Here is a 25492-nt window from a genome sequence, read left to right on the forward strand (position 1 = left end):
AGTAAATACCTCTACTGCTATTCCCATCTAAACCCTTTGAGTGGGGGGGGGGCGATCCTACTTTTATGGAGAAATCATAGTATGTGAACAAAATTAGTCGAATATCTATATAATATAAACAGGTGGAAGTGCGATAAATTCAATCACCTTCCCCCCATCGGACAAACCAATACTTTTTCTTTTTGTAATATAGTTAGAAATTACAAAATTTTAAAAATCTGTCACTAATATTGTTGTAACCACGCTCCCGCGCTACACTAATGGTGCGCATCTGAGCACTACTGAACACGACTAGTGAAAGACATATTGAGACAGGAAGAAGGACTGTTGTGAGCCGGCTAAAAGTCATGGGAGTCTGAACAGTCTGGTGCTGAGTGCTGTCCTGTGTGATACTAGGAAACTGTGTGTGAGACCTGGAGCGACACTGGGAAGTGTGTCGGTGGTCTGTTCTGTGTTCTGGTATGAAGTAGGACTCTTAGAACTTAGACATATTATTCCCTGTGACTTTATAGTAGACGTCCAAGTTTAACTAGTAACTATTACTATTCGTTGATGCTTATACTAGTTATAATAAATAAATACATCGTTTACTGTTGTCGACCTGTCTTTCGTTGAGTGCCTGCCTTAGAGAGTTACAACAATATCATTTATATATGCTATAAAGTAACTTCTTATATCGAGTCGACCCACCCCTATTCTTTAATGCAAAATGTAATCATTAGCAGAAATTATAAAAAGGAGCAAGGATTAATCGTTTTCATTTTATCGCCTTTCCATTCTCCAGACAGAGTTTGTGTAATTTCACATGAATTTATCATAACTATTTTAAGAAAGACTTTCCTTTGAAAAAGTTATAGTTCAAACGAAAGTTTTCAATATAACAGTCACGGTTGAGATGAGTTCAAAAGCCAGACAATCTTTTCCTAGTCGACTTTTTCCAACCTTTACTCTATCTCATATTTTTCTGGTTAAATAAATTTAGGACTATAACTCACAATTTATGCTTGAGTTTTATTGAATATTATTTATCGAATTTTTTTTTCGGCGGCGATCCTCAAAGCCTTAATCTAAATATGTGGGGTATCTTATCTTTTCAAAGAACAAATCGGTTGTATTTGCAATGTATTAAGAAACTATAAATTCATATTAGAATATTTTTCAACATTTTTCAAAAGGTCCTTTATAATAGAATGAATAATGAGCTGTAGGTCAGGAGAATGCGTTACTGCAGTGAAGAATGCCAGAAAATGCTTCGCCCCGAACCTCAATAATAAATAATGAGCTGTAGATGTCAGGAGAATGCGTTTCAGCCGCGAGAAATGCAAGAAAACGCTTTTGGCGTCGGGGTTTCGTCCCGAACGCACTGATAAATAATGAGCTGTAGGTGTCAGGAGAATGCGTTTCTGCAGTGAAAAATGCAAGAAAACGCAACTGAGAAAGCTTACAGCGCTCTCCCAGACCCCCAAGCTTGCAAGAAAAAGGCCTCAACATGTTTTTTGTTCTGTTTTTTTTTCGCCGAAGATTGAGAAACAGTCTTATTTTATTTGTATATATCTAATATATATATATATATATATATATATATATATATATATATATATATGCTGTACGCACGTTTATGCATAGGGTTAGGGTTTACTGGGCCTTAAGGTTAGGGTTTGGAAAAAAAATCGCCCCCCCCCCCACTCCAAAGTTCTGGATCCGCCAGTGGTTCATTGTAACGTTTGTTTGAAATATCCAAATGATGAATGTCTTCAATTCTTTGACTTAGATAGTCATAGAATAGTACGTAATAGACATTTTAACAGTGGTGAGGCGTAAGTCGATCATTATTAAAATTATAAGATCGGATAAACTGGCTTCTAACGAACATATTCTACAATTTTCATCTTTCTGCGGACATCCTTCGATCGTCTCGCGGTTCCCCGAGGGTCCACGGATCACAGTCTGAGAACCACTGCTGTAGATAGTGACGATGTCGCGGCAGGCCACGCCATAGTCCGAAGAAAATTTTATTTTTAGGTTTGATGCAAAACCGGAAAACTAAGCATTGTTATCCAACTATATATTGACAGATTTGACCATTTCTTTGCTAACTTTAAAGTTCAATGCTCACTTAAAGTCAGGTAAGTCTTTTTTCTTTTCCTATACATTTCTTACGTTATTTATGCTTTTATATTAATTTTATATTTAATAATATTTTATCTTTAAATTTGTCTTACTTTTAGATTGAAGTGAAAAACAAAATTCGAAAAAAAAAATTAATAATTTATATTGGCAACTTTTTTTGTAATAATATTTAGCTGACATTTGCACATAAACTCGTGTGTGTGACTTATTTATTTTATTGAACTTACAGAAGGATCACTTCATTCATTATTTCTAAATATTTTTAAAATGTACTTTTAAATAGAACTAACGAAAAATATATTTTCTTTTCTTAATCCTGAGTATCAGTAATAGTCTTTTTTACAGTTTTATTCATATGAAAATAAAGTAGTTATTGACTTCTAAAAATGTTTTTTTTAAATTATTTTTTGTTTCATCGTCAAATTTTCATAAAAAAATAAGCCTTTATATGTTGCTATACAATGTACAGGATTTAACAAAGAAAAAAAAGAGAACCAGAAACAAAAAAGAAAGGTGCATATAGTATACAAGACAGAAAGAGAATGTGAGTTGCATTTTATTTCAATGAAATATATCTTCATATATATGTTTGTGTATTGACTAAAATATTCAGATAGTAACTTTAAGAATTTAAAACAAAACAACCAAAAAAAAAAAAAAACAGCAGACAGACAGACAGTCAGTTGATATAAGCTTTGAAAAAATTAAAGATGGCAGATAAGAAGACTAAAGTGTAAACACTGTAATCTGTATTTTCTTACTGTGATAGTTTAAACACCTTTTAAAACCTTAATAGCAAACTGTTTGCGTTTTGTGAGTGTTCAACAGGTCAGCGTGGGGCCACACAGCCATTGTAATCCCGTTTCGAATTTTCTCATTTGTGATGCGGTCTTTGTAGATGATACCTTGGATCCATCTAAGGCATCTCAATTCCATTGCTAAGATCCTCCTCTTTCATTCTGAAGTTAGTCGTGGGTTATTTCTCTTTATATCATTATTGCTAGTTTTGAAAAAAAAAAACATTAAAAGATTTTTTTTTTTAAAGACAATACCTCCATTATACAACTAAAGAAAAAGTAAATATAAAAAAAGGCAATACAAAATGCAGTGAAGTCATGTAACGCGAAGTCGTACATTGGCACACTGTCAGCTCCATGAGCCGACGTCTTTATTGTGTAGTCCAGAGATACTTTTTATACTTGTCATTGTTTTTTTTTATTTGCACATTCATTATACAGACATCTAGAACTAGATCTAGATCTACACTGCTGATTTAGATTTAGATCTACTTCTGTTTCTAGAATCTATATGTAAGCTGCATTAGATTTACGAATAAAATATAAGCGAAGCTTAGATCAATAAACTTAAAGCAACTGTAAATGTAATAAACAACTCTGTAATAGGTGCACCACGGCTGCTTACTACGCCATGTCTTTTTTTTGTCCATCGTGTTGCTCTTAATAACTAATTGAATGTTAGATTTAAAAAAAAAACAACAACAATGTTACCAAGACAGTTTGTGTGGAAGCACAAACTCAAAATCTTCCACCGAATTGGTCTTCCCAGGCAGGTAAAAAGGCAGGTTTCAATATTTTCAGAAAGAATATTAGAATGAAATTCTATCAAAAGGCAAATGACAGAGAAGAATGGAGAAAGAATGTTGACAGATCCTGTGTGGTGCCCCAACAACGGTCCAGTAGACCAAGGAATAGGAGAAGTGCGATGTGAACCTGGCATAACTGATGTCATATAATGATTATCTAATTGATCTGATTGTTCTGTAATGGGCCAATCTCTTATTTAAAGACTGAAGAAAAAAAATCTTTAAAAATAAATTTAAAAAAAAATTGTTTTCTTTCCCTGCTTTATTTATTACAAAAGCAAGTACTAATTAATTGTTGTTTAAAATTATTTTCGACTTAAAGGCAAATTAAATAGATTTTTTCTCTTAAAAAATAAAATAAACATGCATTTTTTTGTGTAAATGTAGTAGTTAATATAACAGAATTTATCTAACTTAGCAATACCACTGTAAATTTTTTTTCTCTTTTTTTTATAAAATATCTAAAAACCATTTACATAAATGCGTTAAACATATTATGTATTTTTACTCCATTATTAATAAGCCTCTCATGTTTGTTACTATAAATAGTGAATAGTTGTAAAAATGGTGTATTTTTTATGAAAAATCTGCTTGCAAAGTTAATTTTTTTTTTTTTTTAATTCGATTTTTCGATTTAAGAAAATAAAGAGTAGCCGTTGCATCAGAGCTTTAAATGATCTAAAATATCATGATTTCGGATTATCAATATCTTTTCTTGTTTACGAGATCTAAAAGGGACGGACAGACAGACCACACATAACTAATAGAGTCTATTCCCCTTTCGGGGGCCACTAAAAAAAAACATGGGGCATTTCCCCATCCCCTATAGTTTTCTCTGTGTGGCCACGAGCTAGTAATTCTTTTCATACTTGTATAAATCAATTATAACATTTCTAGGAAAATCATTATAGAAGTTTTTGATATCCGCGTCCTGCTTCTAGTTCCTGGTTAGAGTTTTCTGGTTCTAACTTGAAATGTCGGAGTTTAGTGACTGATCTTTTGCTTTAATTTTGTTTATTTTAGGTGAAATTTTAATACTAAACCACCACTTACCCTAGCACAGCCAAGGGGGTTTGGAGTTTAAAACCCCCTATCAGGGGGTTTGGAGTTTGAAACCCCTTACCAAGGGGTTTTGAGTTTGAAACCCCATATCAGGGGGTTTTGAGTTTAAAACCCCCTACCAGGGTTTTTGGGTTTAAAACCCCCTACCAGGGGGTTCTGAGTTGGAAACCTCCTACCAGGGGGGTTTGAGTTTGAAACCCCCTACCAAGGGGTTTTGAGTTTGAAACCCCGTACAAGGGGGTTTTGAGTTTAAAACCCCTTACCAGGGGTTTTGAGTTTGAAAACCCCTACCAAGGGCTTTGAGTTTAAAACCCCCTACCAGGGGGTTTTGAGTTTGAAACCCACTACCATAGGGTTTTGAGTTTAAAACCTCTACCAGGGGGTTTTGCATTGAAATCCCCCTCCATATAAAACAAAAACAAATGCAAACGACAATCCCAAAATTCCAAGAGCACATCTAAGGAAGATTTTGTATTTAAACCCCTCTCCAAAATTTACGATAAACCCCTCTTCAATATAAAAAAGCAAATTACACACTCAAAATTTTATGAGCGTAGCCAAAGGGGTTTTGAGTTTAAACCCCTCTTCGTCTGGGTTTGAAGCTAAAAAATAAATTTTCATAATAAAAAAAAATAAAAAATTTCGCAATCAAAATGCTATGATATCAAGCCTATTGGCTGTTTTGAGTTTAAATTTCCCTTCAGAGGGGTTTGATGCTAAAAAATACCTCTTAAATAAAAAAAAAAAGCAAATTACGCACTAAAATTTTTTGAGCGTAGTCAAGCCTATTGGCTGTTTTGAGTTTAAATTTCCCTTCAGAGGGGTATGATGCTAAAAAATACCTCTTCAATAAATAAAAAAAAGCAAATTACGCACTAAAATTCTTTGAGCGTAGCCAAGCCAATGGGGGGTTTTGATTTTCAACCCCTCTCCTCCAGATGGCTTTTTTAAAAGTTTAAAACCCCTCAAGATAGTTTTGAGGTTTAAAAACCCCCAACAGATTATTTTGACGATAAAACTTCCCTTTTTGATATAACATCTAAAGTAAAATAGTCAACTCATTCCAAGATCGTAGTCAAGATAAGTTACACTGCCAGTGGCCGGGCTCCATTAATAAAGTGCAATGAAATTGAAAAGCACTAAATGTGGCTCTACAAAGATGGCTAAGACGGATATAGGAGTCAGTTATAGTGATCGGATCTAAATCAAGGAAATCCTTTGCCGAAATGGGAATCGACCCCTTAGTAAAGTTGTGACAGAGCGTCGCATGAGGTTTGCGGCACATGTTCTCCAACAAAATAAATTACGCATAATAAGAGTTGCGATAACATCCTAGTACAACTTGGCGCCACACTTTCATGGAGGTCCTCAGAGCAGGTGGGAAGAGGCTTCAGATATTGCCAGTGAGAGAATTTTGTGGAAAAAGCTTGTCAGCAAATGCGCCGAACGGCGATGGAGGGTCTAAGTCAATAAGAATAGCACATAACGTTTTTGAAATAAAACTTTTTAATAGCAAAATAATGCACTGTAGATACCTCAGAATATGCATTTAGTTGGCTTTCAATACCAGAAACAGTGCTTGGCGGCCCGCGATTAGCTCTCAGCGCTCCACCAGGCCCCTGCTGACAGTGGCGGGGAGTCAACTCCAGGAAGAGCCTATTCAAGGGCACAATAAACGTCTTCCAAAAGAATGAAGGGTCAGAATGTAACAGAGATTATTTATTTACACACACACACATCCATCCATACAAACATATGTATATATTTTTTTTTCCCGATGGGGGCGGGGGGGGGGGAAGAAAGCCCCGCCCCCCCGAAAAAAATCCTGGCTACGCCCATGATAGAGGTATTGTAAAAAGAAGAAAAATATTTTAAAACAATTTTTTTAAAAGAACAATACCTCCATTATTAAACTTAAAATATTGTTGTAACCCCGCTCCCGCGCTACACTAATGGTGCGCATCTGAGCACTACTGAACAAGACTAGTGAAAGACAAATAGAGACAGGAAGAAGGACTGTGGTAAGCCGGCTAAAAGTCATGGGAGTTTGAACAGTCTGGTGCTGAGTGCTGTCCTGTGTGATACTAGGAAACTGTGTTTAGCAGACCTGGAGCGACACTGGGAAGTGTGTCGGTGGTCTGTTCTGTGTTCTGGAATGAAGTAGGACTAATGACATATTACTCCCTGTGACTTTATAGTAGACGTCCAAGTCTAACTAGTAACTATTACTATTTGTTGATGCTTATACTAGTTATACTAAATAAATACATCATTTACTCTTGTCAACCTGTCTTTCGTTGAGTGCCTGCCTTAGAGAGTTACAACAATATAATAAATAATTTAAGTTATTTCATTCCATTCGGGTATTGAACCTCGACACAGACAGCCAGCGAATATTTATTGGTTTATTTATTTATTTTATTTATCCATTAAAAATCTTCTTGCATGTGTCAAACCAGACCAACTAAAAGATACATTGTTACATAAAGACTAACGCAGTCTACGTTGACGTTGGAAATAATGAAATACATATTAATTCTTAGAAATATTTCAAGATTAAAGGAAGTAGTAGATTTTAATGGAAAATTATTTCCTACCTCCTGTTTCTCCAATAAGCAAGAATCAGTCATCCTATTAAATTAATTTTAAATATAGGTATATCCTTTTTTTTTAACTAATCCATATATATATATATATAAACATTTTTTCTAAATAAAAACTTTTTTCTTTTAGGGCCGAACAGGACTTAGTGTTAGTACTGCTAAAGAAACATAAGAAAAAGAAATGCGAAGAGAGGTAAAATCTTAATCCAATTATTCTAATAGATATTCATTTTTACAGCCCAAATACCGAAAAGCCCTAAATGTGAATTTAATGGTGTCGAAGGGTGCTGCTTGTGTTTTAGCTCTCCTTTTGTTTTTAAACATTTTGAAATTTAAATACGCTTTGGAAAAATAACATTTTTTTTTTCAATGTTGCATTATTATTAATATTATAGCTACTTTCGGTCTCTCAAAGCTTACCATTTTATCATGTATATTATCATATACATATTCACATATACATATACAGTAATAATAATAATAAAAGTAATTTTACTTATAAAGCGCTGTTAACAAACAAAATGTAGGCTTAATGCGCTGTAATAACATTACAAACATAAACACGATAGCTAAAATAGCAATAAATCTAAAAAAGTTTTAAACAGATAGGTCTTAATGTTCTACTTTAAAGTGGTGTAGCATATTGTCTGTCTGAGATCAATGGGGAGCACTGGCGGATCCAGGGGGGGGGGGGCGGTGGGGGCGATCGCCCACCCCCCCACTCGGCCGACCCCCCCCCCTCCGTAGGGGGGGGCGGACGAATTTTAGTATAGAATTTACATAATTTGTATACGAATTTATTACTTATGTTAATGATATATACTAATTATTTATATTTCAACCTACTTTTAGATTATTTCGCCCCCCCCCCTTTCTAGTATTTTGGCCGATTTGGTAGGGTCGGGAGGGGGCGATGGCATCAATCCGCACCCCCCCCCCCCACCATAAACTTTCGAGTGGGGGGGCGGTCCTATTTATTTGTAGAAATCACATATTGCTAACAGAATCAATTAAATATCTATATGATTAAAACTTGTTATTGGTATTTTAACCGGTCTTTATATTATGTCGTTCACCTGTTGGCCAATTGGAAGGGGAGGAGAGAATACCTCTACTGCACTTCCCATCTAAGCCCTTTGAGTGGGGTGGCGGTCCTACTTTTATGGAGAAATCATAGTATGTGAACAAAATTAGTCAAATATCTATATAATATAAACAGGTGGAAGTGCGATACATTCAATCACCTTCCCCCCATCGGACAAACCAATACTTTTTCTTTTTGTATTATAGTAAGAAATTACAAAATTTAAAAAATCTGTCACTAATATAATTTATGTATGCTATAAAGTAAATTCTTATATCGAGTCGCCCAACCCCTATTCTTTAATGCAAAATGCAATCATTAGCAGAAATTATAAAAAGGAGCGAGGATTAATCGTTTTCATTTTACCGCCATTCCCCTTTCCAGACAGTTTGTGTAATTTCACAGGAATTGATCATAATTATTTTAAGAAAGACTTTGCTTTGGAAAAGTTATAATTCAAACGAAATGTTTCAATATAACAGTCACGGTTGAGATGAGTTCAAAAGCCAGATAATCTTTTCCTAGTCGACTTTTTCCAACCTTTACTCTATCTCATATTTTTCTAGTTAAATAAATTTAGGACTATAACTCACAATTTATGCTTGAGTTTTATTGAATATTATTTATCGAATTTTTTTTTTCCGCGGCGATCCTCAAAGCCTTAATCTAAATATGTGGGGTATCTTATCTTTTCAAAGAACAAAACGGTTGTATTTGCAATGTAATAAGGGACTATAAATTCATATTTGAATATTTTTCCACATTATTCAAAAGGTCCTTTATAATAGAATGAATAATGAGCTGTAGGTCAGGAGAATGCGTCACTGCAGTGAAGAATGCCAGAAAACGCTTTAAGCGTCAAGGCTTCGCCCCGAACCCCACTAATAAATAATGATCTATAGATGTCAGGAGAATGCGTTTCGGCCGTGAAAAATGCAAGAAACCGCTTTTTGCGTCGAGGCTTCGCCCCGAACCCCACTAATAAGTAATGAGCTTTAGATGTCAGAAGAATATGCGTTTCAGCTGTGAAAAATGCAAGAAAACGTTTTTGGCGTCGGAGCCACTGAGGAAGCTTACAGCGTTCTCCTCCCAGACCCCCAAGTTTGCAAGAGAAAGGTCTCAACATGACTGTTTTTTTTTTTTTTTTTTTTTGCCGAACATTGAGAAACAGTCTTATTTTATTCTCATATATCGAATATATATATATATATATATATATATATATATATATATATATATATATATATATATATACATATATATATATATATATATATATAAATAAATATATATATATATATATATATATATATATGATTTACGCACGTTTATGCATAGTGTTAGGGTTTACTGGGCGTTAGGGTTAGGTTTTGAAAAAAAATCGCCCCCCCCCACTCCAAAGTTCTGGATCTGCCAGTGATGAGGAGTGAGTTCTAAACCTTTGGTCCGTGTACTGAAAAAGCCCGCAGACCGTAGCTTTTGAGGGAGAAACCAGAAACGTGGCACCACTAAAAGCGTTGAGTCCATTGAGCGCAGGACTCTCTGGGGGAAATCAGTTCGCTAAGGGACAAGGGCATCTCATTGCTATATATACACTGATGACAAAGTGTGGCGACCTTGTAATCGATTCTCGCTTTCACGGGAAGCCATTGGTCGGATCTGGCCTAATCTGCGCAGCTCCAGAGAAAGTCTTTGCAGAGCTGACTTATATGTGGGTCGAAGAAAACTCCAAGATTCCGCACTACATGGACATGATGAACCTGGCACTACATGGACATAAGGAACCTGGCAGTTCGTGATAAAAAGAGAATCTGTGTTTTCGACTTTTGAGACGTATTTCCGAGTGTCAATCTTCATTATTTCCATTTCTGTCTTGTCTTCGTTCATCTTGAGTTTATTCTCAACCATTCAATCGCTCACCCTTGCAACTGTTCCACTGATTTTCTCTGCCAGATGCTACACCTCTGAGGGTACTGAGTAATCGTATAACTATGAGTCATCGGCAAAGAAATGGAATAAGATGCCGGTTGGTCGTATGACACCGCTGAGTGGATATGTGTACATAGTGAACAGAACTGGGCCTAGAACTGATCCTTGGGGTACTCCGAACTTCAAGAGCGGGTTAGATTCCAACTGCTCGTATTTTTGTGCAGATTTTTTTTCTCTATCTCGTACGTCTAAATTTACAGCCTACTAATGTTAATTTAATATAACAAAATGAACTGAGAATTGCAAAAGATATATAAAGAAAAAAGTACTTCCGGTCCTTTCTAGTTTTTATTCAAGAAACGAAACACATGCTAGCAATATCGATCATTCAACATGTTCATAAACAAAGTCTTTATTTAAATAATCATGATAAATTCATGCACATTTACATAGACAGTGACGCTGTATTGGACTATTCTGTTTTGACATTCAACTTTTCATCGGAAAAGCGGGATGGGGCGGTAGAGTAAAATCAATTAATCATTAATTAATCATATAATAGTCGTCTCTGAATTATATATTTTTTAATGATTGCATTTAACATTGAAGAATGGGGCAACGCTATACGAATTTAATATATAGCATATAGAGCTTATATTGATGACATATTTGTTTTTGATCTAAAATAGCGTAATTTCTTCTCTAAAACTGAAAAGAAAACGTATTGGTCGGTCCAGTAGTGCCGGTCGGGGCATCTACTGCATCTCTCACGGTCCCTTCTGGTACCGACCACGCTCTTTCATTTTAGATTTACTAATGATCTAATTTAAGATTAGAACAAATGGGTTCCAATAATAATAATTAGCTTTTATTATATAGAGGAGGAAAAATCAGGAGCTGGTGACCCTTAGGCACACTGTGCTACAGCCTGGCAGAGCCTGCGGCGCTACTGATCCCAAACTGTATCGGATATTCCGTTCCTTTGGTCACATCAGCTGCGCGGAGAGGGGGGGGGGGAACTGCTGTGCGTGCGACATCGTTCCGAACATAGACAATGCCCAGGCTTTCATCTCGCTATCGAGATGAACCCTAGTCGTTTCACGACTGACGGAGGCCGATGATATAGATATTTAACTAATTTTGTTCACAAACCATGACTATGATTTTTGCAAAAAAAAATTAGACCGCCCCCCCCCCGCAAACTCACATGGTTAGGGTGGGGAGAGTGGTAGATACCATCACCCCCCTTTCCATTTACCCACTAATTCGGCCATCATAAAAATTGGACCGCCCGCCCCCACTCTTAGTGTAGATGTAATCACTCCCCACCCCACTGAATTGGCCACCTTACCAAAATGAGAGCGACATTATATGAAGTTTGGTTAGAATATCAATAATTAGCTTATATCGTATGAATATGTAACTATTTCTGTTAACTGATTTCTACAAAAAAACATTGGACCACCCCCACCCTAACCCAAAGAGCTAGGATCGGGGGGGGGGAGCACTGATGCCCTCTCCCATCCCCCCCCCCCAAAAAAAAAAATAATTGACCAACACATACTAGAAAATAGGGGGGAGGGGGCTGAGATGATCTAAAAATTGGTTAACATATTGTTACGATTCTCTCTTTCTTAATCAGCACTTCTGCAAACACTGCTCAACACAACATATCTAACTCGACAACAAGAGTTCCAAAATATAGTGGCAGTTTAATGAATATATAACAGCCAATACGACACAACTGGCAACACAATAACTCTACTGTCACTTTATCTCTTCCTGGACTCGTACGTTTCACTCAAGGTCTCCACCAGGACCGAATTCATGGCCGACTAACAGTCACGGTCTTTTCGCTGTCATGTCTTGAACTGCCCTTCCTTACACACTGTCTCTGGTCCAAGATGCTTTTGATCACATGATCCTAACACAGGTCATATTTACTTGCTAAGTTCATATCAGTACTGTCCCTTGTCCATCGAAATAGCACACTAAACTGTATTAATTGCCTGCGTCATATTTGTCACCAATAGAGATACAATAATAAAAATAATTAGTAGGCCTATGTATTTTTAACATAAGTAAAGAATTCATATTCAAATTGTGGGATTTCTCTACTAAAATTCTCTCCCTCCCCCCTAACTAAGTCAAAGTGCTTCCAAAATGAACGGGCTCAAAATATCAAAGCGTGTATGTATCGTGGGTGCATTATGAAGCGCGTCTTTCCAAATAAAATCAAAAGTCTATATGGGAGAAATTGCGATGCACAAGTAAAAAAAGAATTTAAAAACTGGGGTTCCAGAGAGCGAAAAAGAGTGATAGAGAGAAAGAGAGAGAGAGAGAGAGAAGAAGAAAAGAAAAAAAGGGGTGTTCTGGCCATAATAAACGGGGTATCCGGTGTGTACTGCTAGTACACTATATAAACAACTTTTTGGTAATTTTTTATACCATTATTTTTTTAATATTGAATACTTCATTTCATTTTTTGTTTAAATTTGTAGGATAAATATTTGTAATTTTATTTTCTGTGAAAAAAATATTGATATTTGTCTTCTAATTTTTGATTTGCTAAGAACGGTGTCAGAAGTTTTAACTGTATTCTAATTTCCGCTTTTCTTCGTCTAGTGATTCTAACTCCAGTGATAGATCCAGCGACAATGATGATGAAGTTTCTTCGTCCAGTGATTCTAAATCAAGTGAAAGATCCAGCGACTTAGAGGATGACTTTAACTTTGACCCGAAGGTAGATTCCGATTCTTCATCGGGGTCAAGCTCTTCAGATTCATCTTCATCTTCTGACTCAGAAGCTAAATCAAGACGGGACAGGGTGCTCAAAGAGAAAGAGAGGAAGGGGGAAAAGAAAAAAAAGAGAAAATAAGAAAAGTCGTTATCATTTATTTTAGTTTCTCAACTCTATCAGTTATGTGGACAGTATGCGTTTTCATAGGTGATTGGTTAAAAAGTCCGAAATAGATTCAATATTAAATATGACCTAAGATTTCGCTCAATATTTGTAGATAGCATTTCTCTCAACTCTACTACTGTCATTTTATTAGCAGCCCCCGTAAAAGGAAAAGCCGCTATTAGGTTTGTGCAAAATGTCCGCCTGTCCGTCTGTCACACTGAGATCTCAAAATCTAGAAGAGAAATAAACAATCTTATTTCACCATGCGTTGTGGCTTGCAAAGTTTAGGTGCAACGGCTTGTTTTTTTTTTGTTTTCTAAGGGCAGACCGTTTAGTTTGATTAGTGCTTCCATCAGCGTAAAAGCAGCTTTTTTTTTTCTTTGTATTATGTATTGTCCGTCACGTTTATATTTAAAAAAAAAACAACACTAAAATCTATTGAAAATCTGATTTAACCCTTAATGTTCCTTCCGGAGCATTGCAACAGTTTTAAGTATCTAAAATAGATTGTTCTGGATGTTTTTGTGAAAAATAAATAAATGCCAACAAATGTTTGTAATCTCTTCTAATGTATTTTGCATTTAATTTTCGTACTTAAAAGTTGCAAAAACTCATGATCAATAATATGCCTATACTGACTTATATTTCATTAACTATAAATTTGTATTTGTTCCGGATATTGTTTTATAAAAAATAAATTACGTCAAATGATTGTTTGAAATCGCATAATTGACTTATATTACAATTATATATAAAAGTGTGTGTGTATATATATATATATATATATATATATATATATATATATATATATATATATATATTGTTATAAACCTGGTGGTGGCACAGATGGGGGTAGTGGTGTGAGTGTAGTCAGCCGACGCAAATCGCCCCAGGCCAGCGCTAGACGAGCGGTCAACCGTGACGAGTTACGATGGTCAGCCGAGACGAGTGTCAACACAGTGGTTCGGGAAGGATCGACGGCGGTCCGGGAAGGATCGACGTCGTGAACAGAGCTCAGTAGCGTCACGAGAGTTGTAGTTATCTGACCACCTAGAAACGTCGAGCGGCGTTCTATCCGGTTCGAGAAGGCCAGTAGGGACCCTATATAAGAGCGGAGGTGTCGCAGTCAAGACGGTTCACGGCAGGGGTTCGGAGCCCGGTTCACTACAGTCCGGTCGACTACAGCACAGTTCAGCGGTGTGGTTCTGTACGGAGCATTACGACGGTTCAGTGCGGAGTACTGTCAAGTACAGTTGAGACGGCTGGCGTCTTGATCTTGGTCTGTGATCGAGTCCGACACAACGAGCCTAGTGTGTGAAGTCAGTCCTGAACTGTTGAACCCAGTGCAAGCCCGGAACGAGACGTTGAGGCCAGTGCAAGAGTTGATACGGCGGAACGGTGTTATCGGAGAGATATTTGTACAGTGTACGTGTTGCCAATTGTACAGTATTGGCTGTTATTTATCGACATTAAACTATTACGTTACTTTGGAGCCCTGAGTTGTCAAGTTCTTTAGGTTGGTGGTGTATGGTGCAGTTTGCAGAGAGCCTGGATATTGAGAGTCGTAACAACTGGTGTCAGAAGTGGGATCGGATCGGAATCGGATTGGATCGGATCTACTATGGCTCGTCTGAAACTGCTGTACGAACTTGAATTTAGAGAACTGAAGCAAGAACTCCGAGATCGAGATCTGAAAACGAGCGGAAATAAAGAAACCTTACAAGCACGCCTCCGAGATGACATTTTGGAAGAAAAAGAAGATCCGGACACATATCTTTTTGAAGTCGAACCTAACTTGCTGGAACAGATCAATTCCAAGCTAGATGCCATGAACACCAAGATAGCCGCTATGAACCAACGCATACCTGCTGTAGAGGAGAGAATCATCAACTCAGACGTTCGTTCAGATGCTAAAACCAGAGAGAGGAGCCTTGGTGGTGATCACGAGGACCCATTGAAACCTGACGAAGCCGTTGAGAGACATATGCAAGTCGAGAGATACCAGCCAGGTCCGAACCTAACAGACGTTGGTCCAGCTGCCAAGACTAGAGAGGAAAGTCCTGATGGTGGTAAAGAGAATCCAAGGCAGTCTGACGTTGACGTTGATGGACATTTGAAAGACGAATGTCATCGACAGGGTCTGAAACCAACAAGCGATTGGCCCGATACTGAGACGAGAGAGAGAGGTCCTGATGGTGGTGAAGAAAGCCGAATGGAGCCTGAAGCTGAAGACGAGGGACCTTTTCACGAGGAGTGTTACCAACCTGCCCCACGAGCATGCCCTCCAGACAAGGCTGAAGATGATGACCTGTCCCACAATTCCCCGCCCTGTGGATTTGAAGCCCATCCCAGTCCTTCTTCGCAAAGCCCTATGAAGCCACCTCTTTTGCCAACGATCTTGGTATCCCCAGCCCTTACATCCTATACCTCTCCATGTGTCAAGTGGCTGTCCTCAGTACCGACCGACAAGAGAGCGATGCAACCACAACGTCACTGCAACAAGAGGGCGATCAACTGGATGAAAAGAAGAAGGCGGCGTTTGCGTAGTCCAACGTGCATGGTGATTCTACCAAGAAATAACTGCAGCCACATGAAGACCAACTGGCGGAGAAGAAGAAGAAGGCTACTTTTGCTGAGTGCAACATGGATGACGATGCGACAACTACATTGATGCAACCAGATGAAGGCTAACTGGAGGAGAAGAAGAAAACGTTTTCTGAATTCAACGTAGGTGGCGATGAAAGCACGACGTCCATGCAACCAGGTGAAGGCCAATTGGAAGAGAAGAAGGAAGCGACCATTGCTGACTGCAACATGGATGGCTCCATCAAGCTCAAGAGGCAAGCCTACTGCCAGCTATCGACCCCCGCCTGCAGCGATGAAGCTTCACTGCCAATGTCATGAGGTTGATTCTGTCCGGGACGGACAGATCTAAGGAGGGGGCAGTGTTATAAACCTGGTGGTGGCACAGATGGGGGTAGTGGTGTGAGTGTAGTCAGCCGACGCAAATCGCCCCAGGCCAGCGCTACACGAGCGGTCAACCGTGACGAGTTACGATGGTCAGCCGAGACGAGTGTCAACACGGTGGTTCGGGAAGGATCGACGGCGGTCCGGGAAGGATCGACGTCGTGAACAGAGCTCAGTAGCGTCACGAGAGTTGTAGTTATCTGACCACCTAGAAACGTCGAGCGGCGTTCTATCCGGTTCGAGAAGGCCAGTAGGGACCCTATATAAGAGCGGAGGTGTCGCAGTCAAGACGAATCACGGCAGGGGTTCGGAGCCCGGTTCACTACAGTCCGGTCGACTACAGCACAGTTCAGCGGTGTGGTTCTGTACGGAGCATTACGACGGTTCAGTGCGGAGTACTGTCAAGTACAGTTGAGACGGCTGGCGTCTTGATCTTGGTCTGTGATCGAGTCCGACACAACGAGCCTAGTGTGTGAAGTCAGTCCTGAACTGTTGAACCCAGTGCAAGCCCGGAACGAGACGTTGAGGCCAGTGCAAGAGTTGATACGGCGGAACGGTGTTATCGGAGAGATATTTGTACAGTGTACGTGTTGCCAATTGTACAGTATTGGCTGTTATTTATCGACATTAAACTATTACGTTACTTTGGAGCCCTGAGTTGTCAAGTTCTTTAGGTTGGTGGTGTATGGTGCAGTTTGCAGAGAGCCTGGATATTGAGAGTCGTAACAACTGGTGTCAGAAGTGGGATCGGATCGGAATCGGATTGGATCGGATCTACTATGGCTCGTCTGAAACTGCTGTACGAACTTGAATTTAGAGAACTGAAGCAAGAACTCCGAGATCGAGATATGAAAACGAGCGGAAATAAAGAAACCTTACAAGCACGCCTCCGAGATGACATTTTGGAAGAAAAAGAAGATCCGGACACATATCTTTTTGAAGTCGAACTTAACTTGCTGGAACAGATCAATTCCAAGCTAGATGCCATGAACACCAAGATAGCCGCTATGAACCAACGCATACCTGCTGTGGAGGAGAGAATCATCAACTCAGACGTTCGTTCAGATGCTAAAACCAGAGAGAGGAGCCTTGGTGGTGATCACGAGGACCCATTGAAACCTGACGAAGCCGTTGAGAGACATATGCAAGTCGAGAGATACCAGCCAGGTCCGAACCTAACAGACGTTGGTCCAGCTACCAAGACTAGAGAGGAAAGTCCTGATGGTGGTAAAGAGAATCCAAGGCAGTCTGACGTTGACGTTGATGGACATTTGAAAGACGAATGTCATCGACAGGGTCTGAAACCAACAAGCGATTGGCCCGATACTGAGACGAGAGAGAGAGGTCCTGATGGTGGTGAAGAAAGCCGAATGGAGCCTGAAGCTGAAGACGAGGGACCTTTTCACGAGGAGTGTTACCAACCTGCCCCACGAGCATGCCCTCCAGACAAGGCTGAAGATGATGACCTGTCCCACAATTCCCCGCCCTGTGGATTTGAAGCCCATCCCAGTCCTTCTTCGCAAAGCCCTATGAAGCCACCTCTTTTGCCAACGATCTTGGTATCCCCAGCCCTTACATCCTATACCTCTCCATGTGTCAAGTGGCTGTCCTCAGTACCGACCGACAAGAGAGCGATGCAACCACAACGTCACTGCAACAAGAGGGCGATCAACTGGATGAAAAGAAGAAGGCGGCGTTTGCGTAGTCCAACGTGCATGGTGATTCTACCAAAAAATAACTGCAGCCACATGAAGACCAACTGGCGGAGAAGAAGAAGAAGAAGGCTACTTTTGCTGAGTGCAACATGGATGACGATGCGACAACGACATTGATGCAACCAGATGAAGGCTAACTGGAGGAGAAGAAGAAAACGTTTTCTGAATTCAACGTGGGTGGCGATGAAAGCACGACGTCCATGCAACCAGGTGAAGGCCAATTGGAAGAGAAGAAGGAAGCGACCATTGCTGACTGCAACATGGATGGCTCCATCAAGCTCAAGAGGAAAGCCTACTGCCACCTATCGACCCCCGCCTGCAGCGATGAAGCTTCACAGCCAATGTCATAAGGTTGATTCTGTCCGGGACGGACAGATCTAAGGAGGGGGCAGTGTTATAAACCTGGTGGTGGCACAGATGGGGGTAGTGGTGTGAGTGTAGTCAGCCGACGCAAATCGCCCCAGGCCAGCGCTAGACGAGCGGTCAACCGTGACGAGTTACGATGGTCAGCCGAGACGAGTGTCAACACGGTGGTTCGGGAAGGATCGACGGCGGTCCGGGAAGGATCGACGTCGTGAACAGAGCTCAGTAGCGTCACGAGAGTTGTAGTTATCTGACCACCTAGAAACGTCGAGCGGCGTTCTATCCGGTTCGAGAAGGCCAGTAGGGACCCTATATAAGAGCGGAGGTGTCGCAGTCAAGACGAATCACGGCAGGGGTTCGGAGCCCGGTTCACTACAGTCCGGTCGACTACAGCACAGTTCAGCGGTGTGGTTCTGTACGGAGCATTACGACGGTTCAGTGCGGAGTACTGTCAAGTACAGTTGAGACGGCTGGCGTCTTGATCTTGGTCTGTGATCGAGTCCGACACAACGAGCCTAGTGTGTGAAGTCAGTCCTGAACTGTTGAACCCAGTGCAAGCCCGAAACGAGACGTTGAGGCCAGTGCAAGAGTTGATACGGCGGAACGGTGTTATCGGAGAGATATTTGTACAGTGTACGTGTTGCCAATTGTACAGTATTGGCTGTTATTTATCGACATTAAACTATTACGTTACTTTGGAGCCCTGAGTTGTCAAGTTCTTTAGGTTGGTGGTGTATGGTGCAGTTTTCGGAGAGCCTGGATAGTGAGATTCTAACATATTGTTACGTATTTCTGAATCTTCTGGCTAGAAGTATTAGTTGGCACACAAATAAAAACACAGCAAAGAACTTGACGACTAAACTTTCAGTTTCATATAACTTTAATGACTATTAACTCTAACAATTTATTACTGTAACATGTAGCGTAGAAGACTGTACAATATCTGTCAGTTTATAGTTAGCTATACTTTGTTGCAATGCATCTCTTCACTTCGTTGCAATTCCTCTCTTCTCAACTTTCCTCGAGCCGTATTCCACAGAACAGACCAACGACACACTTCCCAGTGTCGCTCCAGGTCTCCCAAAGCTGAACCAAGTCGTACTCAAGTCTACCGAATCAGAGCCGCACACGTCTTACATCGACTGTATCGACTGTAACGGCTCAAGTCCACTGTAGTTCACTGTATAGACTTTAACGACAGTAGTCCACTCCAGTTAACTCTACCCTAGTTAACTTGCATCGAGTCGTACACATTTCTCTTCCACAGAGCCGCACACGTCTTACATAGTCTGTATCGACTGTAACGGCTCACTCACGACTCCATACGACTCACTTTCACATTAACTTTCTGGCTTATATAGAGTCCCTAATCGCTTCTCCAAAGTTGCACAAACACTCCTAGTATCCTCTGGAATAACATGTCAGGAAACGTCACATCCTGTCTTTATTTATACACGTAGATTCCAGAAAACACTCGCTGCAGTGTCATCAAGTCGGGGTCACACGTAGTGACCTTTATCTGTCACTGTTCATTAGTAACTGTCCCCCTACTTAGATCTGTTCGTCCCCTGGAACAACACGTGTGGACACGTCACATCCTGTCTTTGTTTGTACATGTAGATTCCAGGGAACACTAGCTGCTGTGTCATCTCGCCGGGGTCATACGTTGACCTCTACCTATCACTGTTCATTTGTAACAATATATATATATATATATATATTAAATGAAATGCTATAATGTCTATAAACCCTCGTCAACTCTCTCGTGTTAAAAACACGTTAAAACACATGTTAAAACATTATAAGTCTAACTAGGCCGTGTGACGAAATGAAATATTTTTTCCTTTTACGTTATAGGGAATTAAACCTTTAAATGAAATGTTATAATAACTCGGCACATCAATGTTTATTAAATTCCTCAACTTTCTGGTATTAAAAAAAAAAGACATACTAGCTAGATTTAGATCTTATCTAGATTTTTTTACACTAGATCTAGATTTATATTCTAATTAAAATCATTGTAGAATTTAGACTAGATCAAGATCTAGAATTTTAATTTCTATGTTTAAATCTAGACTTAAAGTGTAGATTTTGATTTACAAATGTTTAGATCTTTATTGCAATGTAATAAAATATTTAAACTAATCTACTATTTTAAATGTAGTGCTGCTTTCAGTCTATTGATAAATTATCTAGGCTTTTGTCCGTAAATGTTATCTAAATTACATCTAATATATTCGAAATTTTGATTTTAGATCTAGATCTAGTAGATATAGATCTTAAGAGTGCTAAACAGAAGTTTTGTTTAGATAGCTCTACATCCTCATTCTAGTTCCATTTAAATGAAAACGCCAATAGCTCTGTTGATAACTGTGCTGGGGACATCGAGCTGACGTTGTCTAAGTACAAGCTCAAAATCTATGACAAAATATTATCTAAAATTGCTCGTCTGACATATTGTACATATTCGGTAGTTGACATGGAGTAATGTGTAATATATCTCTTTATCAATAATTTTTATTAGTTTGTTATTAAGCTAACAGCAATGCCTGGTCGTGTGGTTAAAGCAATGGACTGATTGTCTCGACGGTCTCGGGTTCATACCCTGCTTGCTGCCATCCCCCGTCCTCCAGCGGGAGGCTTGGACTAGAAAGTAGATTATCTTTAACTTTGAAGGAACATCTGAAACATGTAAACATTTTACACACAAAAAAAAAAAGAAAATATTTTTACAACGCGCCATTTGAATCTTTGAAACATTATGAAATGTTTTTACGTCTTGAATTTTCCTTGCAAATAGGCGGATGCGATAGGGATCCGACGAGGGCCGCCTCTGAGTTTGTGTGTGTAATGGAATAACAAGTACTAGAATACCAATGACGTCGCTATTTTTGACCAAATCTATAAAAGTATTGTATCTTATAAATCTAGGCTATGTTTACCATGTAAGAAAAGATCAAAAGGATTTAGATCTAGATCTAATTCTAAGAACTACACTTTGCACATATAGTTTTTTACTTTGACACAGGAAAATACAAAATATAGTCTATTGATTTCTTTATTAAATAAAAGTAAGCTTCAAATTTGTGTTTCAAAAACATTTTTTACGTAAATATTCGTTCTTTATATGTGCGAATTTAGAATTCCTGACGTACATTCTTTCATTAGACATTACCCGAAAGGTTACACATCTCTCTATTCCTATGTCTAAAACTCTAATTCAACTCTAAGATGATAGAACTTCAATTGGCAAAGATAGTTTTATACTATAACACATGAACATACTAATTATAGTCCATTCATTTCATATTTTAATCAAATTAACATTCAAATTTGTTTTTCTAAAGCATTTTTCATACATTCGTTCGCTATAGCTGCAATGCCGTGTTGACAGACATTTTAATATTTTCATTCATGTGTCGCGCAAACCTTACATGCTTGCAGTGAAAACACGTTGTGATTGGACTGGCAAATGAGGCTCTATATGGGTGATATTAAATATACTAACATAAAATAATTAATAAGCTTATTTAACCTTAAATTCAACCTTAAACTGATAGATCAAGCATGTTTAGTGAAAGTAGATGTATTTTACTTAATTTAAACAAATGAATCTAAGTTTAATCTAGGTCCAAATTTATATTAGACTCTAGATCTAGATCTCAATATATATGCAAGCAAATCTTTTTGTAACAAAATGGATTTAGGGCGATTAGCTATTTTAATAGCACTATTCATACTATTTTTACATTCGCGCATTCGCTTTACTTATAATATTATTATTTTGTTTAATTGTTTCTAATTATTATTATAGCTTTTATATAACTCTACTTTCATGCGTATAGAATGCTCAGAGCGCTCTGGTCCATTAACATTTGTTTCTGTGCTGCCTTTAGGTGCTCAGTAAACACAGCTCAACTCGAGTTTGGTGTCAAGCCTCGAGCCCCCTTCATAGGTAGCCAAGCCAATATGGCTAGTTGTATGTTACATTAGTGATTTAAATCTTGTGAGGTTTTTACAGACATGTATAATTAATAAAGAAAAAAAAGGGTAAATAATGTATAAACATATATTTCATTGCTTTCAATTTATAGATTATGTTTTTTAAAAGTTTAATGAACTACTAGATACTAGAATTCAGTCTAAGGGCGTGTGTTTGGAAGAGTTATATTGATACCATTCTATGAAAGGGAAAAAAATAAACAAGTGGCAAAAACAAACAATATATATGGACGGGAAAAAATCAACGTTCCTAAAAAAAATATCTATAAACAGATAGAGTCATTTTTAACTGTCGTCTACAAAGCGCCACCTACAGGCATTATTTTCCATTGAATAGATAAGAAACTCTAGATCTAGTTGCTATTATAAGGATCGTATTGCCTCAATTATTCATTGTCTATATATTGCTGGGTAGCCGAGGGAAATACTGCCTTCCTCATTTATCTTCGGACTCGATAGCAAGCCTTATTATTGCTATAGGACTCCTGCATTTTTAATTCCCCTCAGTTAATGGGGATTGTTAATAGTTATAGACTTCATTTGGGGATTTGATAAAACACGCCCAACATTTTCTTGCTGTCATGAAATCAGGGTCGTTAATGATAAAAAAGATTTCTAACTAGCAAAGTTATGGATTAGTTCCCCTTGTTGAAACAAGGATGATCGAGACCTAGGGCTTCAATTCACCTCTTACAAAAAGATGCAAGAGCGCTATGACTGCATTGGTCTGCGTCGTCTCCCGCATGATAATATAATAACTATTATAACAGCGGTTTTCAACCTGTGGGTAATGATCTCCTTGGGGGCCGAATGACTATTTGCTAAGGGTTGCCTATAACCATCGGAAATAAGGATTTTAATGCCAAATCTAAACCTTAAGAATAAATGTTGCAGAAAACTGAATCAGAATGATCTGAAACCCTTATAAATTGTCGAAGCGTAAATATTTTTAACAGTTTAAATCCCTGTTCATCAAACTGCGGAATGAAACATATTATTTTTAGGGAGATTTACACACGTCGTGACGAAACTGGAAAGCACTTCCGGTTATATTTAAGTAAGACGCTGTCCTTCTATAATAATTTTATAGTCCATTTTATTGAAGAATTTTCATTAAAAACTTCAAAATTGTCGATCAAAATAGAAATATAACGACTTTTTATATATACAAAGAAGAAGAAGTTCTTTTAGACCACACAGGAAGAGTTTATTGAGCTCCTACAGCTATGTTGCGATAAATGATTACCCTTCAATGTCAGTTCCACAAATATGGAGCAATCGCTTGCTGTCAGATCATATGTGTTGCGCTTTCTTCCATTGCCAATAATAAAGTTTGCATAACAGGATTTTACAGCCTGTTTGCTATTAAATCTAAATACAGAGGTAGACTTGATGCAGGAGATGACATTCTTTGTGATGCCCGTGAGTTTCTGACTTCCTAAGTCACATAGGGCCTAAGTATGATGAATACGAAATAGAAAAGTAAATACATACATGTCGTAATTAAAGAAACTTAGGTATTTGTAATTAAAATATACGCTGAAATATTTTCTATGCCAAAAAAAAATGTTGTTTTGTAATTAAACTTTAAAATTTGGCAATGCATATCAGATATTTACATTATGATTACGATTTTATACAATGATCAAAAGCACATTTATGCACATTTAGGCTTAGGAGCAAAAATAATTTTACTGTTGGGGCGGATGAGAGGTCTGTGAGGAGATAGTAATATTCGCGTTATGGGAGGGTTTCTTTTTCGATTCCTACTATTTGATTATTATGTGAAAAGTTGATCTACGCTGGAAGTCTGGAGATTTCCAAATCTGACAGAAGTTGATAGAGCGTCGCACTAGTAACGTGATTGTCGTGGGTTTGATCCACATACTTGCCTTTTTTCATAGTAAGCATTAAAGTATTTTCTTATGCTTAGACGTAGATTGCGAGAGTAAGTTAGATGTTATTCGCATGTTTTGTTCACATTTGAAACAGATTGACTACGTTGGAACACATAGTCATCAAAACAGACATTACTTTGGGGGATGTGAGAACAGAGCTATGTTAACCCCAAGTGTCTGTCACGATGATGCTGTAGTGGAGGGGGGGAAAGGCGTACAGTAATGGAGGAGTGTTATTCGAAGGAGGGGGAAGGGAAGTCTCCAAGTAAAACGTTGCTTTTGTCACGGTAATACTTATTGTTCTGCTCGGTGGAAACAAACGCCCCATTGAGCGCACCCCCACCCCCAACCATCTCAAGGCCCACCACGTTTTCCATGCTTTGGATCGTACTGTGTCTCATTGTTTTGTTTGCCCGCCTATACTGAGTCTATATAATTATAACGTACATTCACTCCCTGCATTGTTGTTGGCGCCCTGAAGAATAGGGCTATAAGGTGAGGAGGAGGGAGGGGACATAGTCACATTAGACTAAGCAAAGTAGACAGCAGCAGAAACAAAAGTAAACTAATTGGTAATATAGCATGTAAAATAGTGTTTGTTTCTTTTCTAGTCACCGTAATTTTAGTAAGCTCTTACTTTATTTGAACAATATTTACAAATCTAATATCAGCTCACTCTGTCTGTCTGTCTGTCTGGTAAACGTATTCACACGTTATTTCTCCGATACCCTATCTTGGATATTAGATTTTGCATAATTATTTCTTTTACCTGACAACACAAGAATCAAGTTAAAAAAAAATAACCAAGCACTAAATTTCGAACAAGGTAAAGAAATTGTACTTGACTGAAGTAGTGGTATAAGCTGAATTAGTCCCCTTTATAGGTCGTCTGAGGCTTAGTGAAAACAAAAATGAAATAGGACAATAGATAACTATACAATCTTCCCTGTTCATAAGCTCTTCACTTGCAGCGTTGTAACTTGTTGGCTTGAGAAGAATGAGAAGGCTTTAGCCTACGAGTTCAAATTTAGGTCGCTCACTTTTTTAAAAATACATTTATAAAGCGATCACCCAGATACCCCGTTCTTTCACCATCATTCTTTTCCAACAAGTCCAGACAAGTGATAGCACCATAGCGTATTGAGAAAGCTGAAAGCAAGAAATTGCGCTACACTAATTGATACATCTACAATGATCTACACTTAATAAAAGATTAGTTTTTTTGTTTTTT

General features: G+C 38.4%; 1 protein-coding gene across 6 annotated transcripts; it reads left to right on the forward strand.

Annotated features, from left to right (window-relative positions):
* The first annotated feature begins 233 nt into the window (after window positions 1–233).
* LOC106079477 (uncharacterized) lies at window positions 234–20310 on the forward strand. Of its 6 annotated transcripts, XM_056039502.1 has the most exons (5): window positions 234–459; window positions 2076–2126; window positions 2600–2674; window positions 7529–7591; window positions 13037–20310. In XM_056039502.1, the coding sequence occupies exon 5, from the start codon at window positions 17063–17065 to the stop codon at window positions 18113–18115; it is 1053 nt and encodes a 350-aa protein (XP_055895477.1). In that variant the 5' UTR covers window positions 234–459; window positions 2076–2126; window positions 2600–2674; window positions 7529–7591; window positions 13037–17062; the 3' UTR covers window positions 18116–20310. The 6 variants fall into 6 exon arrangements, with proteins under 6 accessions (XP_055895477.1, XP_055895478.1, XP_055895480.1 ...); XM_056039503.1 differs by lacking the exon at window positions 2600–2674; XM_056039501.1 differs by lacking the exon at window positions 234–459 and having other exon boundaries at window positions 1857–2126.
* Window positions 20311–25492: the final 5182 nt, after the last annotated feature.

Source organism: Biomphalaria glabrata, chromosome 8 (genome assembly GCF_947242115.1).
Source record: "Biomphalaria glabrata chromosome 8, xgBioGlab47.1, whole genome shotgun sequence".
NCBI lineage: Eukaryota > Metazoa > Mollusca > Gastropoda > Planorbidae > Biomphalaria > Biomphalaria glabrata.

What these genes read in the sequence shown, in the direction of transcription:
- LOC106079477 (XM_056039502.1), top strand. Translation starts at nt 17,063, where the DNA reads ATGGCTCGTCTGAAACTGCTGTACGAACTTGAATTTAGAGAACTGAAG.